Source organism: Aulonocara sp. 'chitande type north' Nkhata Bay, linkage group LG8 (assembly GCF_057382095.1).
Source record: "Aulonocara sp. 'chitande type north' Nkhata Bay isolate Kocher_YH1m ecotype deep benthic linkage group LG8, A_spYH_male_GT1.1, whole genome shotgun sequence".
Classification (NCBI taxonomy): domain Eukaryota; kingdom Metazoa; phylum Chordata; class Actinopteri; order Cichliformes; family Cichlidae; genus Aulonocara; species Aulonocara sp. 'chitande type north' Nkhata Bay.
The window spans coordinates 27,030,329-27,053,457 of NC_141351.1; the positions used below are offsets into that span (position 1 = coordinate 27,030,329).

Consider the following 23,129-nt stretch of genomic DNA (forward strand, 5'->3'; position numbering starts at 1 on the left):
GAGCGGCGACTCGCTGACTCACACCTGTGTGCTGCTGTGTCTCTGCAGGTCACCGGGAGGCAGGAGCCCCGCCCACAGGAGGACCCGGAGCTGGATGGTTAAAGCTGGCAGTGTCCAGAAAAGCAGGCAGCTCAGCAGCGCCTCCACATGGTGGAGGAAGTGTTTGCATCCTTCACCACCGTGTGAACATGAACTGCAACCACAGTATCACTTATACTTTTGCTTATGCTGTGTCATGATGGTTGTGATTATAAGTTTTGTATTCATATTATATTGTTAAGAACAAAAAGTTTAACGTTTGATGGTATCGGGCACGTCGGGCACGAGTGAGCTGGTGTTGGGGCTGGACAGGTGAACTAAACCTTTTAAGCTGGAGCTCACCACAGGACACTGTGCTCAATAAGTTCATTCTCAGCATGACAGCAAAGACGTTCCCCTGGAGCTGTCCGATCCATCCACCAAACATGGTCCCACTTTCTGCTCGCTACTTCAGCATGCATGTTTGATTACAGTGCTTTGTCTGTAGGTTACATATTAATGTCATTTTTACTTGTCCATACAAGAGCCAGGAGTCATAAAGATAGTGTCCTCCATCAGCATCTCACAGCACGTTGTGCAAAGCTTTTGCAGCATCAGCCTCAATAAAACATTTCCAGCTGGAAGGTTTCCTGAGAGATGCTCTGCAGTAACCATCTCCTCATGAGCTCGGTGTGAGGTGACCCTTCTCCAGGTACTCGCTGGTGTTCTGGTTAAGCTCATCAGCAAAAAGCTGAATAAAGCCATCTTTGCACACGGGCCTGGTCGTACAGTTGGAGCATACACAGTTTGCTCGGTGATCATTACTAGACAACTCCTCACAGTCAGATCCAAACAGTGTGGGATCAGCCCGCCAGAACAAAAGGCAGAAACAGCCAAAGGTTGGAGAAGTATCCAAGTATAATGTTAACTCTGCTTTAACCTTGCAAATATGCAAGTGAAACGTATGAGACAGTAAGTTGATGGATGTGGGCGTTACTCTGATCAGCTGTTTGGGCCGAGTTCCAACGTTTACTTCCTGCAGGTGTGCACAAGCTGCACCCGCTGTGCTTTAAACCTACTGAAGCAGAGTAAGGATAAACCAGCACAAACTGTTTGTGCGTCATCACCATCGTGTCTGTTAGCTAATCATCCACCTGCTGTAATCTGGTTTTTAGTTTGTTTTCTCCGTAGTTCAGTTTCAGTTGGTCTCCAGGTTAGCTTTACCGTTTATTTTAGTATTCCTCCATCTAAGATGTGGGTTTAGCTCGGACATGAAACCAACACTTCACTGGGAGCTGCAGAGCTCAGAGAGGGAACTGCTGACGCAGCTGTGATGAGCTTCTCCTCTCAAACAAATGCATCTGATACAAACAGTGTATATTAAGAAAATCTTTATTAGAAGCGTCCAGTATGAAACCACAGATTAAAAACAAATTAACCTGAAGACAAAATGAGAACATTACAGCAGCTGGATTTCACAGGTTCAAACGTTTCAGTCGGTCTGTGCAAAAAAAGCTCAAACTCCCTTTTAAACGATTCTGCTCGAGCGGGAACGTCGCCTGCTTTTCCAGGAGACAGTAAACGCGTCGCTGTGGATCGGCGCCGTTTCCAGGACCGTTCATGTGCTGCATCAACATGGCAGCTCGTCCACGGGTCGCCCTGTGAGAACGCCTGAGCTCAGAGTACAGACGCTCGAGGGACCAATAAAAGACAAAACAGGAAAGCCAACAGGACGTCAAACAAAAACACAGAAATATTAACTATTGACAGAAATGACACACTGTTGTTTTTCCACAGGAAACACTGATCACTTCCAGATGGAAATGTCTGTGGCGAGTGGCGAGGGCAGGAGGCGAGTCTGAACCAGAGCTACGATGTCCTCTGCGCTGCCTCCACCCCGCTCGCGATTCTAATAGTTCGACTGTATGAGCGCGCTCAGACGTCGCCGGGCGTCCCGTGTACCCTGAAGCGGTACATGCAGGTGTACTCCTCGTGGCCCCAGTTAGATAAAACCTGGACCTCGATGATCTGAAAGGCTTCGCCGTTCTCCTCCTGACGGGACAAAACAGAGACAGGAAAAGGCAGCGACATCGCATGTTTGAGAACTTCAGGCAACAAACTCGTTTTCTGCCTCGAAGGAGAAAAAACTTTAAATTTGGATCAATAACTCTGCTCATCTCAGCAGCCGCTCTGCAAAACTAACCCCCAACCTGCCTGTGATCATTTGTTTGTGGTTTTTTCCATTGATGGGGCGAGTGTCCAGATTTAGATCTGTGAGGTCATATTTTGCAGTCATGTGAGCATGAGTCATGTGACAGTCTCGCCGTCTCGTTCGTGCGGTTTTAAAAACAAGAACAAATTTAAAGAGACAAAGTGAAGCAGCTGGTATCTGACAGGCTTCTGTCGCCCTCTGAGGCTGAGTGTTAACGACTGTGACAGACTGGCTCGCCAACATTAAGGAAGGCTAAAACCACAAGCCCCGCCCCACGACTCACTGAAACAGCAAATGTCTGGAGAGCGTCTCCATCCTGGTCGTAGGTGTAGGTGCCGAGCAGCTTGCCTCGCTCCTGGCTCTCGTTAGCCAGACCCTGAAAGAGCGTTCAGGTTACACAGAGACTACAGAGCAGCAGGTTTATGAACGCACGCCATCGCTCTCTTACGTAGACGGCGAAGTCTCGGGGGGCGCTGTGCAGCGTCCCGCTCGGGGCCAGGGCTTTGGGGATGTGCTCGAGGGTGAAGGCCGAGGGCAGGACCCTCATGGAGAGCCGGATCACCAGGAAGCCCGTGGAGCCTCTGAAGGCCCAGCAGTTCCCCGGGTGGACGTCGGGCTGCAGCAGAGAGCACAGATCAGGTGATTTCTGATTCATCAGTCTGAGCAAAAACATCTGGAGGAGCGCTGAGAGGAGGACAAAGTCCTATCACAGAGTCAAAGACGAGAAAGAGGAGGGGCTTCATATCGTAACCACATGACTGTACGGGTGAGTTACCTGGATCACAGCTCGGGGAGACTGAGATAAATAACAGAGCGGGACTCCGAACAGGCTGAGCAGCGCCGCCTTCGTCTCGTACGTCTCCGAGCAGCGAGTGCTCAGGATGCTGCCCCCTGCGGGACGAGCACAGAAGCCACACTGGGTAAACCATTACAGCAGGTTCATGACATCACAGACGTCGCTGTTGGATTCTGACCTCCAGACTCCAGAGCGTAGTCCGCCAGGCCGGTTCGATCCTCAGAAAACAGCCGCAGAGCGTCCTTCACCGCCGCACGGACATCCTGAGGACACGAGGGAGGCGTGAGTGGCGATTATTACAGCGTGAATAAGGTCATTACTCAGAAGGTTAGACAGGTTTATCAAACTCATCCTCAGGTGGTAAATTTAGGCCCGCCTCTGACCGCGCCTCCTCACCTCCTGGGTGACTGTGGCCCCGACGCCCTCAGCAGCATGCAGGACAGGCTCTCTGACCGTCTCCTCGCCGCGCCGCTGCTCCAGCTGCAGGCTGATGTTCTGTAGGATGCTGAGCTCCAGAGAGGCCAGCGCCGCCTGCAGGTCCGCCTCGCTCACATAGCGCTCAGAGAGCCACCGGAGGAGCGACTCTGGGAGGGCGGCGGCGTCTCCGCCCGCTGTTAGCTGGTTGCTGAAGAGCAGTGCCCGAACTTCCTCTCGCACCTGAGCAGAGACCTGCCCCAAAATCTACAGAAAAAGGACAGTCAGAACAGGAAACTGGTCCTTCACATTAAAAGCAACCATTCAGTGAGGCTTTTATTGTGAAGGAGACCGTTAAAATGAGTGTCTCACCGCCTGCTGGATTGTGGCGAGCTGTTGGCAGCTGTCCTGACATCTGGACAGAAGCTTGACGTCCCGCCTGACGTCCCCCAGAGCCGCCTCCAACCGAACCACCTCCGCTAGCAAGGCATCATGGGACTGCCGGTCAACACTGGAGGAGGAAAAAGACACGTCAGCCACGAAGGAGTCGCACCAGCATCAGCAGCTGCTTCTCTTTGGTCCAGATAAACCTACTGAAGAAGGTGATGATGACGAAGGTTACCTGACAGCAGCAGGAAGTGTGGTCGGCGAGGGCGAGAGGAGAGATCCAGCAGCTTCACGTCTCCACTGAACCTCCTGCAGTTTTAGTGAAGCAGTTTTATTTCTGAAGCTTTTACAGGTGAAACGCCAAGCTCGTCTCAGGTCATGTGACTCACCATCGTTTTGGCCACCAGTTTCTGCAGCTGCAGCTCGAGCTGATCCAGACGAGACGTCTGCGTCTGCTGCTGCAACAAATCCTGCCGGCGAACCTGCAAACACGCGACAGATGTTTCAGTAACGTGCAGTTCCTCCGGCGTCCAGCGGGGGCCCCGGTGAGTCCGTGTTAAACGTTCACAGCACGATACAGAAACTGTTCTGGTCTCTGGATAATGGCCTCCATCACATCTGCATTTTATAACCGTTTAAATTGTAGTAAGGGTTATAGTTTGTATCATTAGGGGCGTGGCCTATTTGACTGACAGGTGGATGGTGCTACTGCTGTGTGCTAGCTTCAGCTCAGCTAACTGCAGTGACGGTGCTGCAGATCCTCACCTCCTCCCTCTGCCACCTCTCCTCGTCCAGCTGTTTCCTGAGCTCGGACAGCTGCTGGTCCAGCAGAGCGCTCAGCGACGCCTCCACGCCGTCGCGCTGAGCAGACGAGAGCTGCTGCAGGCCGGTGTAGAGCCGGAGCAGCTCTCTGTGTCTCTGCTCCGCCCGCCGTCCTCCGGCCTCCACGCGCTCCCACAGCACCATCAGACTCTGCTCCAGACGAATGAGCCGCTCAGCATCTTCTGCCGCCGCCCCCACTTCCTGTAACAACCACATTCGTAAACTTCCAGGATGCATGTTAGTTTATCCTAACCTGTCGCCGGCCTCAGGCACGTGTTTTGTTGCAGTTTTTTTTCCCCCCATAAACATGCGTCACTCCAGGGCCGCCACAAACGATTATTCTGATAGTCGACTAATCAGATCATGATCCACTGGACGTACAACTACAGCTTATTGCACCAGCAGCATCTGGTCTCATATAACTATCATTAGCTTACAGCTGTAAGTGTTTATTTTTAGTTAGCACATAACTTAAAGACAAGATGATAGTTTATTACATTTTAATGCAATGTGCAGATTGTTTCGGTGGAGTTTAATAAACTAACCGAGTAAATTCTGGAGCATCTCACACTTCTGATAATCAGCTGTCTGCTTGACGTTTATTCAGCTGTGTAAAAACTATAACTTTAATCTCAGCCAAACCGATTTACTCAGGAACAAATAAAATACTGAAAAAAGCCAAACAACAACATGTTTAAGTTATCTAAGTGACTCATATATCATGTTTAACCTGAGTAGCGAAAGACGGCGGTGGGTTTGAAAACGATTTGCCGGGAGTCCGGTGTTCTCACGGCTCTAGTGACCTTGCCCCCGGCTAGCTATCGAGCTAGTGGGTAACAGACGTCTCCGAAAACGTCGGAGCGCTTTTGAAAATATGTGGTGTCCTGATAAACTGAGCCGATATTTGAGGTTTACACAGCTACATTCTTACCTGAAAATATGTTAAACGTTTATTTTGTGACCCAGAAAGAATAATAAGAGTAATATTAAAACTAACTAGCTGCCGCCATTGTTGGAAACTGAGCTGGGCTGCGCTATGAATTCTGGGATAGGTTGGGGCACGAAGTATACACCCGACCCATCCTTCAAATCTGGGGAAATGAAGGGCGCATTTTTCGGAGTCTTCGAATTTGGACCGTCTTCGTCGTGCCGCTGTAACGTAATCGGCCTACACATGCGGCCACAGGAGGATGCGGTTCCTGAATTCGGACACAGCTGCTTCTACTTGGTTTAACGGCAGCTGCCATCCCTGTTTCAGTCCGTTATTACACCCTTGAATCCTGCTACCTATTAATGAGTCTTTTGGGATCTTACAAAGCTTCAAACGACGCGTCGACTATTAAATTAGCCGTTGACGATTTTGATAGTCGACTAATCGCGGCAGCCCTGCGTAACTCCTGTAAATCAAAAAGCGACTGTGCTTTTCAGTGACATTATGGTAACGCCTGAGAAGATGAAGGTTGGTTGAGAGAGTGACGGCGCTCTACAGAAGCACAGCGCTGGTTTTTCCCCTTCGACTGCACAAACAAACCACCAAACGTAAACCTCATCTGCTGCCGGCTGAAAGCCTCGAGGTCATACCTCCTCTCCTGCTGCCGTTTCTGCTGGTGGAGGTTTGCTGTGAAGCAGCCCCGCCTCCTTTGACTCATCTACGTCGCCCTCTCCTGATTGGCTCTCAGAGGACAGGAAGCTGTTAGAGGACAGAGCGGGGATGTTGGAGACCGCTGGCCTCCACTCTGTGATGTTAACAGCTGGAAGCAGCAATTGTAAAACAGCTGGACCAAACCAGCGCAGACCTGAGGAGGGAGGAGTCCAGTTACATCACTTCCTGAAAGTCAGCTGTGACTGCTGTGTTCCTGTCTAATCCTGCTGTGAACGAGCATCAGACTCTGCAGGACTGCGTTTTAAATCCAACTGTGAGCCACACAGAAGCTTTTAGGAAACTGAGGAGAATCGTCCACGTTTGCTGTTAAACAGTGATTTAAGATCATTGAAGTCAATGAACTCACCGAACAGGAGAAACAGCAGAGAAAGAACCACCAGGAGGACAGGAAACCTGCAGAGACGTCAGCCATGGGTTAATCACCTTCCTTCCACTATTTAAGCTTAAATGTATTTGAGCGGTCGAACAGGTCTGATGAAGCAGATTTACTCCAGAATGAGAAAACCTAATGAATCAGCTCAAACTTGCCAGCTCAGCGGTGTGTTTGTGGTCATGTGACGCCACCGTGTGTCGAGCCACCTGAAGGCGTCGCCTGCTGTCCGACCTGCAGACACAGAACGATAAAGCCAATCAGAACACAGATTCAGATGGATGGGAGGGGCAAGGGAGGGATTTTATTCACCAACTATCACTCACACACACACGACAGAGCAGCTAAGCAACAAACAGCTGGGGGTTGGGTCAGGGAGCAAAGACGCTACAAATCAAACGCACACATGGCGGTGTTAACCTGCAGAGCGTGCGGCGGTCCACGAAGCAGAACCAGCTTTCCTGCTCAGAGGCCCGAGGGCCCGAGCCGCTCTCTGAGCGAGGTCAAAGAGAACCGAAGCTGCAGGAGGAGAGGAGGAAGGTCAGTCAGGACGGCGGGAAGCGGCTGCAGACGCTCTCGGGCCACGCCCATTTTGGCCAAAGTCACTCTGGTTTTTAAGGCCTGACCAAACCAAACGCTCCGGTGAGCTCAGCCCTTAAAATTGACCTATTGACCTCTTGTATTAATTCCCTCCTATCTTTCTATTGGTGTCTTTTATTATGGTGGTACAGCTTTTATCTTGCTATTACCCATGTGCTGTAGTCATTCTTATTGGTAGCTTTTATCTATGAACATAACTCGTTATTTTTATTTATCCTTTATCAATGTTTGAACCTTTTATTGTTTTATGTAAAGCACTTTGGTATGCCCAAGGCTTTTAAATGTGCTCTATAAATAAAGATTGTTGTTGTTGTTGTTTGTTTAAAAACGGAACGTGTGGACGCGCCTGTGACCAGAGATGGGCAGTAACGCGTTACTTGTTACTTGAAAAAGTAATCAGATTACAGTAACGTGTTACGAGTAAAGGGATTACTATTGCAAACGGTAATTAGATTACCGTTACTTTCCCGTAGGAACGCTGCGTTACTGTGTTACTAAAACCTTGATTTTTTTGCGAGAATGTCTCACGACAGTGACGTAAGCGAGTGCGCCGTTAGTGACAACAGCTGTGTGCAGATCAACAATGGATCATATATCGAGTGCAGAGAGAGTATGAGCGTGCAGCGTTTAAAGCGTGGAAGTACTGACCTTACTTTGAGTTTGATTCCATAAAAAGTGACAAAAACATTAGTGTCCGCTGTGCGTGGGAAGAAAACTTCTTTTTACAGCGAAAAAAACCCCTAAACTTCCAACAAGCACCGAGTAGCTACGACGTAATGGGAACCTCACAGAGAAACTCGCGGATTCTTCCACTGACCGCGGCACACCTGCACCAGGGTAAACCTCCGCCTACCCCACTCCTGCTTTACAGGTGAAAATAGAGCAACAGGACCGCTGAGTCTGTGACTTTATTTATTTTCTGCTGTGTTTTACTTGCATCTATTTGAAAGACTGAGTGTAAACACACAAAATATTTTATTTTATGTGCTGGAATGTGCAGAAAATAGGTTTCAATGTTAAACTAATTTATTCAAGTCAGAGAATGATGCAGATAATTAAATTTTTGCTTGATGCATAAAGTTAAAAGATTAAAACTAATAAAACAAGTTTTAAAAAGAGACTTTTCCATTTGATTACATTTTGTATGATGGATTATGCAGAAAAAGTAGAATTGGGCTGAAAGATCTATCGCTTTATCACCTCTTCAGGTTGTAAATCGTGTTTTTAAAAAGTAACTAAGTAATTAATTACTTTTGAAAATAAGTAATCAGTAATTAGTTACTGATTACTTTTTTCAAGTAACTTGACCAACACTGCCTGTGACTCAGCAGCACGTCCGCACAGCGCTGCGCTCGCACGCCGTTATTACCGGTTGCTTCCGTCATGGTTTCTTCAACGCAGATCGATTCAAACGTTATGTAACACGAACAAATCTGGAAAAATGTTGAGTTCGACTTTTACAGCAACGGAAATGACCGAGTCATTAATAAACGTAAACATCTGATATTAGAGTTCATGATTAGGGATGGGTATCGTTTAGGTTTTATCTGATACCGGTGCCAAACTGGTACTTTTGAAACGGTGCCGGTGCTCAAACCGGTGCTTAAAGAATGGAGAACAAACTTTGTCCAAAAACCTCTCATGTTCAGCTGTTTTTTGTAAAAAGATAACAATGTTAGCCTTTTCTGCAGCTATGGGGCATATATGGTATCACTCTTGGCTGGAAGCAGTGCTTAAACAATGGAAAAAACACAAACTTTGTCCTAAACCTCTCATGTTCAGCTGTTTTCCACTTTTTCTTTGGTCATTTTAGCCTTTTTGGCCAGGGTGAAGGGAGTATCTGCCATCAAACAAGAAGACAGCCGCATGTAGCTATGATGATGTTTGCTAGTTCACCTTACATGCATTAATGTAATCACGTGGTTAGCCTACTCAACGTAAATTACACACGAACAACATTAAGCTACTCACGCAGAGAAGAACGGCTGCTGCTGCATCATCATCCTCATCATTTCTGCTACACTGGCAGGGCTAGGGGCCAGGACTCTCCTCTTCGGGTTTTTGGGGGATGTTGCATAACAGGCAACCCACCCGCAGTAGATGCGCTCGGTGTGAGGTCTCGCAGCAAGCTATCAAATACGGCGCATTTCTCGGCTTTTAAAAAAAACGCTATGTATCAGCTTAAAGCACTTGTTGCTGCTGAGTTTGCATCTTTTGCTGTGAAGTACAGCCAGACTTTGACCGCTTCGCCTTGGACATTTTTAATCTGTAGCTCTGCTCTAACAGAACGTACGTACCTGGGCCCGCCTACTATCCTCTGAAATGTAAAATGATTGGCTAGAATCTAAAGTGTATCACAGCTCAGGAAAAAAAAGCACCGAAATAAAGCACCGAAATTTGCGCTGCTTTTCAGTCTGGTTACTACCGTTGATGGCACCGGACACCGGTACCCATCCCTATTCATGACGTTTTCAATGCAGAGAATTCAAGTTTAGTTCATCACAAAAACAAATGCTCACAATTTCCCTATAAAACACTTTGATTTAATTAGTCAAATGGCAGAGACGAGGAAAACAACAAATCAAATAATTAAAAGAATCATCAAGTGACACCCATCTTTTATATACAGTCTGTTAACATCACTAAGTTTTGAGCCAATCACCCTGCTGCTGAGTCCGATTGGTTGTCACGGCAACACAAAGTCAAATCTACTCGGGAGGGCGTTTACTCTGTTTACATAAGATTCAAATTTAAACCGTCACAGCTTCCTGTTCATGCTGGTGTGTGTGTGTGTGTGTGTGTGTGTGTGTGTGTGTGTGTGTGTGTGTGTGTGTGTGTGTGTCTTTGAAGTCACAGGATGTATAACGGGTCAGATAAATTGTTTTGAAGCATCTTTACGACTCGTATTTCCGCTGCGCGCTTACACAAGCTGCTCAGAGACACTCAAAGACAGAAGAGACTGACAGCGCTGCCGTTTGTATCACAGGCCAACACCATCTTTACGCTTTGTGGCCTCACGCTGCGACTGAACACATGCGACTCAGAGCGGATGTGAGTAAAAACGATCTGCACGGCCTGCAGCGCAGACTGCCGGAGCGGGTATTGAACCTGTGAAAAGAGCAGCGCTCCACGTGAACCCCAACAAACAGGAAACCAGGGAGGACCACGAGGACGAAGAAGACGTGACCGCATCCATCGGCGAAGGCCGTCTGTCCTTACAGTCGTTACCTGTAGGTGTCAGCAGAGCGTTTAACCGACAGAAAACACAGGAGTCACAACAGGAAACATCTACACAGGAACCATGTGACCGCTGCTCCAAACAGGAAGCTCCGAGTTTGGCTGTGGAGCCTCGAGGTTTACGGAGAACACCTGAGCGTGCACACGGCGACCTCCGCATCAGGTGATCACTGTGACCCTTCAGTCACGCCCCGACTGTTCACAACACGCTGCTGCAGCAAAGCCGCTCTGAGCCGGCGCCACGAACACAGTTTCAACATTAGTGTTAAAGCACCGCCCACTTCAGAGGCAGCGTTGGTGCAGCAGCGGAGTTTTCTGGTGAGACTCCACCTGCTGGTTGCTGTCTCTGTGCAGGCAGCAGGTGGAGACGATGCATTTACAGACAGAGTCGGCTTGAAAGGAAATCTGCACCCTGCTGTGATTCGGTGCTTTATAAATAAAGTTCAATTCAATCTTTTCTGTATCCATGACTGCTGCCTGCACACGCTACACCCTCCATGCACATCATCACATACAAGTCCAACATGAAATACTGTGTGTGTGTGTGTGTGTGTGTGTGTGTGTCAGCATCATGAACGAGTGAACAGCAGGCTGATTAAACCCTCTGAGGTGTGTGTGCTGCTCACACAGAGATCCGTTGGGCTGTAGCTCCCTCTGGCTGGACTCAGTCAGGCTCATGGCTCCGCCGCGGCCGGGTCGAACTGAAACAGAGGAAACAGAGTCAGGACTCACCGAGAGCGGCAGATCACCACCGTCCACCTCCGAGCCGAGGCCTGAATGTTCGCTGCAAGCAGCCGGAGGGCAGATTTGCATTTTGCCAGGGAAACAGCCAAAGTGAAGAGGTGCAGCCCATTTGTTTATTTGGAAAGAAGCACAGCGACTGCAGGTCCAGAGATCCAGAGCGCGCTCTGGTCTCGTGAGGAGTCAGGGATGTTTAGCGAGGAGGCGTCAGGTGACTAAAAATAAATGGAAATAAACCCTTTGAGGTCTAATGACCACAGAAGAGACACGTGAGGGTGGAGCTCCTCCTCCGCGTTTAATGAAGCCCGCCTGTGCTTCTTCCTCCTGAAGATCCAAACATAAGGCCGTTGGCAGACATCTTTGATCTCGGGCTACTTTGGCAGATTCTCTTTTAAGAAGTTCTAAAAGGTGATCTTAGTCAACCCTCGGGGTCATGTAGGCGGAGCTAACGCAGTTAAGTGAAGGGTGAGAAAGGTCAAAGGTACTGAAGCTTGAAGGACAGAGTTCACACCACCTCCTCATAAGAGCACCACTTTAGGTAACGCAATGCTGCCTCTGCAGGCAAAGGTGGGTCATTCACAGGGAGCTGAGGGATTCTGGGAGTTCCTGCTAACCACTCAAACGGGCTCTTCTGATCACAGAGGCGATTTTGGGTGCTTTCATTGGACGGCGGCCTCGCTCAGGTGAAGCAGATGTGTTTTACACCAGTGTGTGAAGAAGAAAGGTGCACAGGTAAATTCCCCCACCTGCTGTAAACAGACAGTCAGTACCTCTGTGTCCATTATCGGGCTGTATGTTGACCTTTAACCCCCGACACACCTGCCAGGTGTGCGTCAGCGCAGACACGCAGCAGGCGGCGGCTCTCCTGATACGCAGCCAACACGAGTCGAGCCACAGCTGCAGCACATCTGGAAGAGCCAAACCACAACTAGTCAACGAGCGGCGCCTTCACCCCGACACCTGCGAGCGAGCTCGCCGCACACAAACACGCCAGCAGAGCCCCAGAACAGGAAGTGACGCTCAGCTGATTCCTAAATCCAGGAAACAAACCACAGCTTCATGAAAGTGGAAGCCTGCACGAGCCCCGCCCCCCAGCACCTGCCCAGGTGCCTCAGAGCAATCGGTCTCTGCTCGGGCTCGTTTCCCCCCCAGCTGATAAGTGACCGTCAGCTGCTCCACCTGCTGAAGGTGAAGCAGAGCGAGGGGCAGGTCAAAGAAACTGCTCATCAGCCATCCAATCACAGCTTCACTGTCATTAAATGAGTAATTATAGTGAGAACTGTGACGTCTACAGAAAAGACTGAGGCTCAAAACCTTTAAATGGCAGATCATTCAGTGACACCATAATCAGAATTAAGCCTCAAATATCCGTCACTGCACGTGAAACCACGTCACACTGCAGAAACACACGTGCGTGGTCGTTTCTCGTCCCCCTCCAGGGTCACATGGTGGTGGGTAATGTTGTAGTTCACAGGCTGACCTGATGGTGGCAGCAAATCGTCTGCATATAAACGAACCCTCAACTTCATCAGTCTGATTTACATTCACCGCTTATGTTCATCACTAACCCACTAATCAGATCAAAGTCCTCAGCTACTCCAACCTCCTGGAAGGCGTCAGCAGCAGAGAGGAGCTGATGGAGCTGATGGAGGCTCTAAAGCGTTACGTTTGTGCAGAACCAGAACCAAACTGGACACACTGGTAGCAGCAGACGGCGCCCTGTCCTGATAAAGCATGTGCTGCAGAGAGCAGTGACTGTGGTAAACCTGTGCTGGCTGTGTGGTTTCATCTGTAACAACACTGATCAGAGTGTGACAGGAACAGAAACTCAGCAGGTGTTGCTTCGTCTTAATTCTGGAGATTTGAAATGTTTCAGGAATGACGGGAAAAGATTTTTACTACAGATCGATTTGTTTTTGTTACTCTGAATACGAGAATGTTTTTGCTGTCGTATTATAATCTCGTTACAGACAAAAAAAAGGAAAAAGTCTGATGTGGTCATTTCCACAGTAAAGACCGTCACGTGCGTCTGCCTCACCCGTCCTCCTCCTGCGGCTTCTGTCTCTGTAGTAAATGGTAGAAGGTTCTGGTTCCTCGGACTCTGAGGCTCGCGGCACCATTAGTGTTGAGGAGGTGTCTGTGGTGTATTTGGAGGAAGCGGAGCCGGCCTCCTTCTCGCCCAGCGGCGGCTCAGATTTCAGAGCGCTGCAGTCTTTACAGAAAACCCTGCTGGCCTGGCCCGGGTGTTTGCTGCAGAGGGTGTCTAGACCAATCAGAGTGCTGTTCAGTGCGACGCTGCTCTGCTCCGCGATGATGGTGCTTTCTGCAGACAGACACAAGGACATGATGAAACTGACTCATCGTGTCCCCTTATCAAAGCCTTTACGAGTCAGGCGCAGGCGGGCGGGGGCGCAGGCGGGCGGGGGCGCAGGCGGGCGGGGGCGCAGGCGGGCGGGGGCGCAGGCTCACCTTTGGAATCCGAGTCGTGGTCCAAACCTGAGGAGGAAGATCAAGGTTAAACTAGAGTCGGTCCGGTCAACAAGGCGAGCCTTGTGCTCACAGATGCTCCAAACTCAACATAGCAGGCTAACGAGTCCAGAACTGAACCCAGATCATTTCCTTCGACTGAAAACATCAGACCAAAGTAATCAAAGTAAGAATATTGAATCTGTGGATCTGATGACCTGTGCTGTTGCCATGGAAAAGCACTACACAAAGCGCTCTGTAAACAGAGATCATTATAAATCTATGAGCAGGCTTCGTACCCCAGAACGCGTCGACCTGCGTTTGCTCCTGGATGGAGGACTCGTTCTGCAGGGAGGAGAGCAGGGAGGCGTCGGACGCCACGCTGTGGAGGCTGCTGTTGTGGAGTGCCATGACGGTAGGTTTATGCGGCGCATCGAGGAGCGACTCGGAGCAGGAGACCGAATGCTGCTGGGAACGACGGGACCTCAGCGACCTGCAGAAGGAGGCAGGAGGTGAAGGAGGAGCAGACCTGAACAGAACGCACCTTCAGCAGACGTCCACACTGACCTGCTGTTCCTCCAGTCGCCTCCTCCCGCACTAAAGGAAGCGCTGCCACGAGGAAGACTGCGGTCCAGCAGGCCTTCATCGAGCCGCAGGCTGCGTCTCGACATGACCCTCGCCCGAAGGAAGGAGGTGACCTGCAGCTCCTTCTCAGAGTCCGACGACGAGTAGGTGGAGCTGAGGAGACAGGCGTGGAAGATGAGGGAGCAGGAACAGGAAGAGGCGTGTTCCTTCATGGAAACAAAGTCTGAAAATGTTGCCAATTTAAGCAACCTGATCAAATAAAGCTGAAAACCATTTTAACAGAATATAGTAAGAAACATATTTACATCATGGATAAAAGAATTAGATGCAAAGTAAGCTTTTAAAATGTACAAGGACATAATGAGAAAACACTGAAACTTGACAGGAGGAACGTTTTTCCTTTAAATATGAAAAAACTGTTAAAACATAAAGAGGAAAGAATCTGATTAAAAGTCTACAATTAAAAAACAAATTATACAGACTGTTTGTTTACATCGGTGATGATGTATGAATCTGATCAATAGACCACACGACCACACACACACACACACACACACACACACACGACCACACACACACACACACACACACACACACACACGACCACACACACACACAGAAAACTGTGCAACACTTCCCAAATATGATTCTAACAGGTTTCTCCAGCAGGTTTTAATTTTATAATAAGAGTCTCACTAAGTCAGCCATAAAATGCAGATTAATAAAATTAAAAACGTTAAAGTTCCCAGCATGTACGGAGGAATCTTATTAGTATTCCGAGCCGCATTTCCTGTGATATGAAGGCAGATCGATGGAGGTCTGGGGTCGTGTTAACCAGACGAACGGCGAGCTGCAGATACTCGTTTCCTTCATTAAACTCTGGATTAAAAGCAGCTTCAGCTTAATGATTAAACTCGAGTGTCCTGAAACACTTAAGCTGCAGACACGCTGCAGCAACGCAGCAGGAACACAGAAACCGCTTCTTCCTGAAATACTGAAGACACACACACACACACACACACACACACACACACACACACACACACCAAATCCCTGCAACCTTATCAGACACCTGACCTACATACAACAGCGCAGAGAAAGAAGCCGAGCATACACACAGGTCAGTCCAGCCCCAGCTCTGCAGGTCCTCGTCACTCATGGTGGCCGGCAGAGCCGCCAACAACGCTGCCACAAACACACAAATCACACCAACTCTAACACACACACAGATCCAGCCAGCAGCTGAAGTTCACCTTTAACCTGCTTACACTTCCTGTCTGTGGGTCAGTCAGCTGCTCTCACACACACTTCTATCTCTGTGAGGACACTGATATTTTTATTGAATAAATAAAGTCAGATATTTCCCGCCACATGTTCGCACGCTCGGGTGTTTACAGGTGTTCAGCCTGCTGTTCCTCTTCCCCCCAAATAACCAGGATGTTACTTCAAAACTAAGAAAGAAATTCTTTATGTGGTCAAACTGGGTGCTGGAGTCCAGAAGTCAGCCAATCAGAAGAGAGTGGGTTTAGAAAGGGGGACATTTCACCGTAGAGCCCCACCCACCTACCACTCAAACCTTCTGTTTGAGAGGAGCAGCCAATTAGAAGAAAGCTGTCTCAAAACAAATGAGGAGCTGCACAGAGAGCGAGGACGAGACAAAGGAGGATCATCCATTATCTCCAGCTGCCACCTCAGACTCAGTTACCCAGCAGCCCTCACCTTCAGGTAAACGCCGACTTCCTGCTGAGCTGTCAGGTGGCGCTGCAATGCTCCCCCTTCACCTGCTGAGAGCGCCCTCACCTGAGAGGCTGATGGGAAAATAAGATCGCGTGTTTTAGGTAATTATCAACTGCACAGCGGGGTGAAACACGTAAACACACAACCCAACATTTTTATTCTTGTGTCTTTATTGTTCCTTCCATCACCATCGTTACTCTACTTACATATAATCGCCCTTCTACACCCGCGTGCGCGTGTCCGCTCTGTTTGTTTGCAATTGAGCCCACGTGTGCAGTCTTTTAACTGCAAGCTGTCAGCTTCCAACCAATCCGCGGTCAGCTCACGTAAATGATGTTGTGCGTAGCCAGTAAAATCCCACAGTGGGCGGACCCCCGCGAAAAACGAACCGTGGCTCTGCTAACGTCAGCGTTAGCGCTCACAGAAAATAACAGTAGAAAAAGAAAAGTTAATCAGGACGGTACAGAGAGGAAAAACGCTGTGCTCACCCGCAGCGGGGGGCAGATAGGGAGAGACGTCGGCCACAAGCTGCCACTAGCTATTAGCAGCTAGCGAGCGACAGATAGCGCTGGCGGAGACAGTTAAATGGTGTTCCCGTTAAGAACCTGCCGGTTAGCAGCGTAGCGATGAAAGCAGACTCCGTGAGCTCCTCTCAGGGGATCACATTCACACTAACAACAGACAGGAGACTTAACACTAGCCGTTTACAGTGGGGGCATTTTATAGCGCCAGCAGTGATTTACGCCCCCCTGTGGCCGGAGGTGCGACACGCTCTATGAAAAAGATTATATATTGATTTGAGATGGTTCACTCCGAGTTCAACGTATAGAGACATTTTCATTAAAATATTGTTTTATTGCAGTGAGTGAACGTTTGAAAACAGAAAAAACAAATTTTCCAAAGAACATCACATTAACAGATGATTTCGCCTGTTATCATTTGTTAACGGAACTACTTTAAAATAACTTTGAGGATATTCAACTTTTTTCAGAAACATCCGAGTTCGACCCTGTACCTGCTGTCACATTCACGGTATTAAAGTGGTGGCGGGAACGTGAAACATGGCCTGAATCTCAGCTAACGAGGTCAGTCCGTGCTGGAGTAATCTGAGTACTCCCTGCGTCTGCTCCGACCGTTTTGGGGGGGGGGGGTTGCCTCTTGGCCGCGTGGACTTTAACTGGCGGGGATTTCCTTATATGGTCACGGGAGCGGGCTCCGCCTCCTCCTCCTCGCGCTTGGACTCGGGAAGTTTTCCAGCTCCGTGTGCAGGAGCGGGACTCGGACCAGGATGTCTCCCAAGAAATGCATCTTCGGCTGCGAGGGGAAGCTGAACCTGTTCGCGCTGCCCAAAGAGGAGCGGATCCGGCAGCAGTGGATCCAGTACCTGTTCTCAGACCAGCGGCCGCCCAAAGCCACCGTGTACGTCTGCTCGCGCCACTTCTCCGAGGACTCGTTCGTCAACAAAGCCCAGTATGACGCCGGCTTCTCGGCCAGGCTGTTGTTGAAGGACGGGGCGCTGCCGTTCATCCACGGGGACGTAGAGGAGTCCAAAGCGGCGGCGGTGAGTTTCAGTGTAGCCCGGGGATCTCCGCGGCGAGTAGCTGCCGAGTCCCGGATCACCGGGAAACGGACGGTAGAACGGTTTAAATCCACCGGCGGGATCAAAAAACAACAAAAATGGCTAACCGGGCTAACGGTCTCAGTTAACGTGTAAAAAAATAAAAAATAAAAAATAAAAACCGAATTTATCAGAAAAACACTGAAAAAGCCTGAAAATAACGACATAAACGGCTAAACCGTGACCGTCTGTGGAGGTTCAAACATGCCAAAAACTAATAATAAGAATAAGACCGTTACTCCGTAAATAAGGTTGTATTGTTAAACAGTCGTTAAAAACCAATAATTATTATTATTATGCTATGATTGTATTGGCCATATTTGTCAATACTATGATAACTGGTGTAAACCAAACCTATAAGTGTCATTACATCCTTTCATAAAAGCGACACCTTATAAGTGTCAGTAAATCAGCGCTAGCTTAGCTGTACTTTTTTCTTTTTAAAAACCAGAATTAATTTTAAAAATACTCCCAACTTCTGATCTGATCAGCAGTTAGTATATGGAGCACCAAAACGGCCAAAATAAGCGAAATGACTCAATGTTTTTTCCAAAAACCTTTTAATTATTTTAGTATTTAGAGTTGGTAAGTAAGTAAAAGTTTATTTATATAGCACTTTTCACAGACATGTCACCAACTGCTTCGCAAGAAAGGTAACAAAACGTAGTGCAGTGCACAATCATTGCTGGACATCAGTACAGTGCTGTTAGAGCCTGACCGATACTTTCACTGTATCGATAATTTGGCTGTTTATCGATATAGCACTATCAGCATTTATGACAAAGTCACACCTGCAGGGTGAGGCGTTCTGAGCATTCGTCTGTCAGCTGCTTCAGAAACACCTCGGTTGGGTCTGAGTGACATCATCAGGCACGAATATCTCCTCAACCTGCTGAACACGGACGTGGTAAAGAAGAGCAGCTAAAGCTGTTCTGAGCCTCGGTATGAGCAGTGAAAGGATCGGAGAAGAGGAAAAATGATGGATGAGCAAAAGGTGGATGTCCTGCTCTCTGTTGATGTTTTAAACATGCTGGGGAATGATGGAAGTCCTCGCTATTTGTTTGAAATGAATCTGCTGCACCTGCTTTTGTTTGCAGAGGTTAAACCTGTCAGGTGAAGGTGAGCGTGCAGCGGCTCGCCTGCTGTCCGTTACCTGTACCTGTGCCCCGCAGAGCTCCTGGGACCTCCTGCAGTCTGGGGGAAAGTCTCAATTTTAATACGTTGGAATCATGTCAACAGTTACACATTTGAAATCTGCGATGAAGCCGATTAATGTAAAAATAAACGGTTGAAAATAATGATAATATTAATATTTTTTTGTTTACATTACTTTAATGTATTCTGCTTCTGCTTGAGGGAAACAACAACATTCTAATTATAAAAAACAGAAACATTAACTGAGCTGTTTTAAAGATTTTCAGCTCCTCGTGGCGCCTCCTCTGAACCGTTAGCCACAAAGTTCATAAATGTGGGCGACAGCCAAAACCATTTAATGCACCGTCATCAACATGGCCGACGTGGACCAGTGTCTCTGATCTTTCCGCTTTGAGTCCTTTATATTTTTAAAATTAAAGTCTACAGTTTTAATCGAATATTCCATGAATAATTATGGAGTCGTTTACTTATTTTGGCACCTTGGGTCCTCCGTAGTGCATTACATATCATTTGGCGCAGGGCTGCCCAGTCCTCAAGAGCTACTATCCTGCAGCTTTTAGATGCATCCCTACTCCAACACAGCTGAATCAAATGGTTTGATTACCTCTTCAGCATGCCATCGTGTTTGGCAAAGGCCTGATAACAAGCCATTCATTTGATTCGGGTGTGTGGGAACAAGGATGCATCTAAAAGCTGCAGGACGGTAGCTCTCGAGGACCGGGATTGGGCACCCCTGATTTGGCCTCTCTCCTGTGAGCAGAGTCCGGTGCTGCTGCCCCTCACTCGCTTCAGAAACACCGCCTGTCAGACCGACCCTGAACCCAAGGTCTCCGTGGCGACGCAGTTCTGTCACTACATGGTGTCGGTGGGCACGCAGACGTCCTACTCCCCATCTACGAGGTGCGCCGCCACTCAGCTGTCCTACAACACGCTGAAGCAGCACGTGAGAAGCAAAGGTGGGTATGAGTGCCACACACTGTAAGTAAAAGATGGCCACATACTAACTGCTGGCCCCTGCTGGTTGGTGGAGGAACTGCAGGTTTTGGACTGTGATGAAGAGGAAGCTTTGTTCAGTTTTAAAGAGTGTAAAACGTGTTTTGTGCGTTTCAGCCACACAGGCCTCGGTTTTACACTGTAACGTGGGAACGGTGACCACCCAATCAGAGACGGGGATTCAGCCGGGTGTCAGACCAGCGAAGAGACCACGTCTGGAAATGATGGAAGAAGAGGAGGGGGAGGAGCCAGAGGAGGAAACAGAGCTCCCCGAAGCATCCGACCAGTACGACCCCATCTGCGAGCCGTATGAGCCGGACGAGTCTTCGAGCGAGCCGCCCGACAGTCGGTAAGGTGCCGGCGCCTCCTGCAGGTTCCTGTCTGTCTGTGCAGCAAACGTCTGACCTGCTGTTCTCCACCCACACAGCGAGGCGGAGGCCACGCCCTCCCACTACAACGACCCCAAATACATCGTGTTTGAGAGCTGTCTCAGAGACCTCTTCCTCACCTGTCCCGTGTGCGGGTTGAGCTGCGAGGTGCGGCGGCGGCGGATGGGCACCTTCGTCTCCTTCAGCCAGCTGTGCCCCAGCTGTGACTACAGCAGGAAGTGGGAGAGCCAGCCAGTGGCGGGAAGCACGCCGCTAGGAAACCTGCAGATGTCTGCGGCCATTTATTTCACCGGAGGCTCATTCAGTCACGTGGAGAAGGTAACCTTGACCTTTGACCCGAGCACACGTGACGGTAAAACTCTGACGTCACTGTCTGAGTGTGCGCACGTGCAGACGTCCTCCATGACGGCGCGTGTCTGCTGTGCGTCACCTGCAGGTGTGCAGAGCCATGAACCTCCAGGTGTTCCAGTCCGACACCTTCAGGAGGCACGCCCGCATGTTCCTCGAGCCCGCCATCAACCACAAGTGGAAGCGGGACCAGCAGGTGCTGATGGAGCGCCTGAGGGGCGAGGGCAGCGTGGCGGTGGGAGGGCGGATGAGGGCGGACCTGCTGGGTGAGCAAACGCCATCATTAGTGTCTTGTTTTTGTCACCTTGTGGTTACTTTGGCCTGATGATGTCATTTCCTCTGACAGGACACTGCGGGAAGCTGGGCAGCTACACCCTGATGCACCTGAGCAGCAGCAGCGTCATCGACATCCAGCTCATTCAGGTAACGCTCGCTCTGTGCCAACAGGAAGTAAGAGCTGATCACGTGACTGTTTATGGTTATCCTCTCAGAGCGCCGGGGTCAGCGGCAGCTCGCACGTGGAGACGGAGGCTCTGCGGCGAGGCCTCGATCTCCTCCAGGTCAACCGCCTGAGCGTGGACCACATCGTGACCGACCGCCACGCGCGCGTGCAGAAATACCTGAGGAAGCGAAACGTCCGCCATTACTATAACATCCAGCACTTGGAGAAGGGTCGGTACGGCGTGGTCACGTGACGATAAGCCGTCAGACACACGCTAACATGTTTTTCTCCGCAGGTTTGTCCAGGAAGCTGAAGAAGCTGGCGAAGAGTAAAGAGTGCCTGCTGGTGCGGCGGTGGCTGCCCAGCATCAGGAACCACGTCTACTGGAGCGCCACGACCTCCACGTCCGCGCCTGAGAAGGTGGCGAAGTGGAAATCCCTCGTGAACCACATCCAGAACGTCCACATGCACGACGACCCGCTGTTCCCGACGTGCGCGCATCCTAACCGCGTGTCCATGGATCCCAGCAAGTGGTTCCAACCAGGTGAGTGTCAGCCAATCAGAGCCAGTCACACCTGTGCATGTGGACCTCACCTGCTCGGGGCGAAGATGGCCTCTGCCTCAGGTGGAGAGTCTGGGCTTTAAAGGCGCCCACGAATAAAATGTATGATTATTAAACTGTCCAGTCATTGGCTGACAGGTGAAGCCGCTCACCTGGCTAACCAGCCTGTGACATCACAGCGGCGGTGTCCACAATAACGCGGCAGTCAGACTCTGATGTAGCGTGACTCATCTCAGCTCCAGAGATGCAGAGAGAAGACGAATAAATTAACCCTCTGTAAACAGTGACCTTTGACCTCTCGCACGTAATGATGTCATAAACCTCTGGTCAAGTCATGTGACTGCTGGCCTTTCAAATGTGTCCAGCAGGGTGTGACGTCCACTCTCAGCGCTCAGATGAGTCATCCCTGCTGACATCACAGAGAGGACGCCCCTGACATAGTCAGCTTAGACACAAGCTCCACCCACTCGCTGTTAAGAGCCTCGGCTGAGGGGGAGGGGCGTTAAAAGGGCAATTAACAAATAGTTTTATTATTTGATTTATTGTGATGGGCGTGGCTTAACTCTTTGCTGCTTTGCTATTGGCTGACTGTTTACCTGTGGGTGTGTCTGTGCTCACCTGTGTGGCTGCAGATTCGGTGGCTCTGCACAAGCTGAAGAAGCTCCTGCTCAACAAGCGGATTCTCGCCGATGTCGGGAAACTGAGTCACGACCACCAGGCGTCCACGCTGGAACGCTTCCACTGGCTTGTGCGCCGCTTCGCGCCGAAGAACGTCGCTTTCCCGTTCGTCGGCGTGCTCTGCAGGTAAACGCTGCTGCTTCAGCTCTGATGTCACAGCTTCAAACACCTGTGTGACAGTGGATCTTGTTTCCAGGCTGTACCTGGCCGCCATGCATTTCAACGAGGACGCAGAGAGACACAAAGACAGGAGTTCAGAGGTCACCGTCGAGCCTCAGCAGAGCGAGCCCAAACCCAGTGAGTGCAGCTCACACACACACACAGAGGAGAGGCTGAACTCTCCAACTTTATTGACACCAGTGTGGTTTACAGTGACCTCCATGTCTTCCAGAATATGTGAGCGAGCTGATGAAGCTCCTGTTTGAAGACGTTTTTAAGGAGCCTTCGACCTACGTGGACGAACTCAAACGGATCCCCGTCCCCGACGACCTGAGGCCCGTCTGAGGACACGGAGCAGGAAGGAGGAAACTGCTCTAACGTATCCACGCCGACTGTTACTGAGGGAACCGCCTTCACCACGGCATGAGTCCACTGAAGAACATTTAAATACATGTTTGTGTTTTCTCTGACCACGCTGTTATTTATCTGTAAATAAAGCACTTCTTATTTACCTGGTCTCTGCTCGTCTGTGTGGGAACGCGCTGGAACACAGAGTGGGACAGGAAGTGGCAGCAAGTTTGATTCAGCTTTTTTTCTTCTAATCAGGTTTTGGCTGCAAAATGTTTTTAACATTTAAAGTATCTGCAGCGACGCTTTCAGTGCGGAAGTCATCCAAACCTACCTTTCAAAATAAAATACAATCTTTTTAAAGACTAATAATATAAATATAATAGCTA

General features: G+C 49.5%; 3 protein-coding genes across 12 annotated transcripts in view; 2 read left to right on the forward strand and 1 right to left on the reverse strand.

The window, feature by feature from the left end:
* Positions 1 to 7,744, forward strand: part of LOC147324144 (uncharacterized) — a 32,967-nt gene extending 25,223 nt beyond the window's left edge. Inside the window, exon 17 of the mRNA XM_086304905.1 lies at positions 49 to 7,744. Within this exon, the coding sequence (XP_086161031.1) occupies positions 49 to 102 (54 nt within the window). The 3' untranslated portion in view covers positions 103 to 7,744. The remainder of the gene's footprint in view (positions 1 to 48) is intronic.
* LOC147324145 (SUN domain-containing protein 1-like) lies at positions 1,393 to 17,883 on the reverse strand. 10 transcript variants are annotated; one of them, XM_086304665.1, is made up of 23 exons: positions 17,068 to 17,883; positions 16,031 to 16,119; positions 14,294 to 14,464; positions 14,026 to 14,219; positions 13,730 to 13,756; positions 13,299 to 13,583; positions 12,031 to 12,168; positions 11,146 to 11,220; positions 10,391 to 10,510; positions 7,103 to 7,201; positions 6,841 to 6,916; positions 6,659 to 6,705; positions 6,231 to 6,445; positions 4,593 to 4,850; positions 4,217 to 4,309; positions 4,063 to 4,136; positions 3,813 to 3,951; positions 3,423 to 3,707; positions 3,205 to 3,289; positions 3,006 to 3,121; positions 2,679 to 2,846; positions 2,514 to 2,606; positions 1,393 to 2,070 (listed from the first exon to the last, which is right to left on the reverse strand). In XM_086304665.1, exons 3-23 carry the CDS (start codon positions 14,395 to 14,397, stop codon positions 1,954 to 1,956), a joined length of 2,808 nt encoding a protein of 935 aa, XP_086160791.1. In that variant the 5' UTR covers positions 14,398 to 14,464; positions 16,031 to 16,119; positions 17,068 to 17,883; the 3' UTR covers positions 1,393 to 1,953. The 10 variants fall into 10 exon arrangements, with proteins under 10 accessions (XP_086160791.1, XP_086160788.1, XP_086160787.1 ...); XM_086304662.1 differs by having other exon boundaries at positions 17,064 to 17,883; XM_086304661.1 differs by having other exon boundaries at positions 16,537 to 17,883.
* On the forward strand, positions 17,240 to 22,903 carry LOC147324146 (uncharacterized). The gene is made up of 11 exons (XM_086304670.1): positions 17,240 to 17,609; positions 19,582 to 19,777; positions 19,932 to 20,163; positions 20,242 to 20,521; positions 20,640 to 20,817; positions 20,898 to 20,974; positions 21,043 to 21,223; positions 21,289 to 21,537; positions 22,188 to 22,359; positions 22,430 to 22,530; positions 22,625 to 22,903. Exons 1-11 carry the CDS (start codon positions 17,337 to 17,339, stop codon positions 22,735 to 22,737), a joined length of 2,052 nt encoding a protein of 683 aa, XP_086160796.1. The 5' UTR covers positions 17,240 to 17,336; the 3' UTR covers positions 22,738 to 22,903.
* The last annotated feature ends 226 nt before the right edge of the window (positions 22,904 to 23,129 follow it).

Excerpts from the sequence above, each read along its gene's own strand:
- LOC147324145 (XM_086304659.1), bottom strand. The coding sequence starts at position 15,470 with ATGAGTGACGAGGACCTGCAGAGCTGGGGCTGGACTGACCT. Across the intron at positions 12,169-13,298 it reads AAGCCGCAGGAGGAGGACGG|ATGTGCTGCAGCTGTGGCTC; the intron begins GTGAGGCAGACG and ends TGGCTCTTCCAG. Across the intron at positions 7,202-10,390 it reads GAGCGCTGCTCTTTTCACAG|CTTCGGTTCTCTTTGACCTC; the intron begins GTTCAATACCCG and ends CTCCTCCTGCAG.
- LOC147324146 (XM_086304670.1), top strand. The coding sequence starts at position 17,337 with ATGTCTCCCAAGAAATGCATCTTCGGCTGCGAGGGGAAGCTGAACCTG. Across the intron at positions 19,778-19,931 it reads GCAGCACGTGAGAAGCAAAG|CCACACAGGCCTCGGTTTTA; the intron begins GTGGGTATGAGT and ends TGTGCGTTTCAG. Across the intron at positions 20,975-21,042 it reads TCGACATCCAGCTCATTCAG|AGCGCCGGGGTCAGCGGCAG; the intron begins GTAACGCTCGCT and ends TTATCCTCTCAG.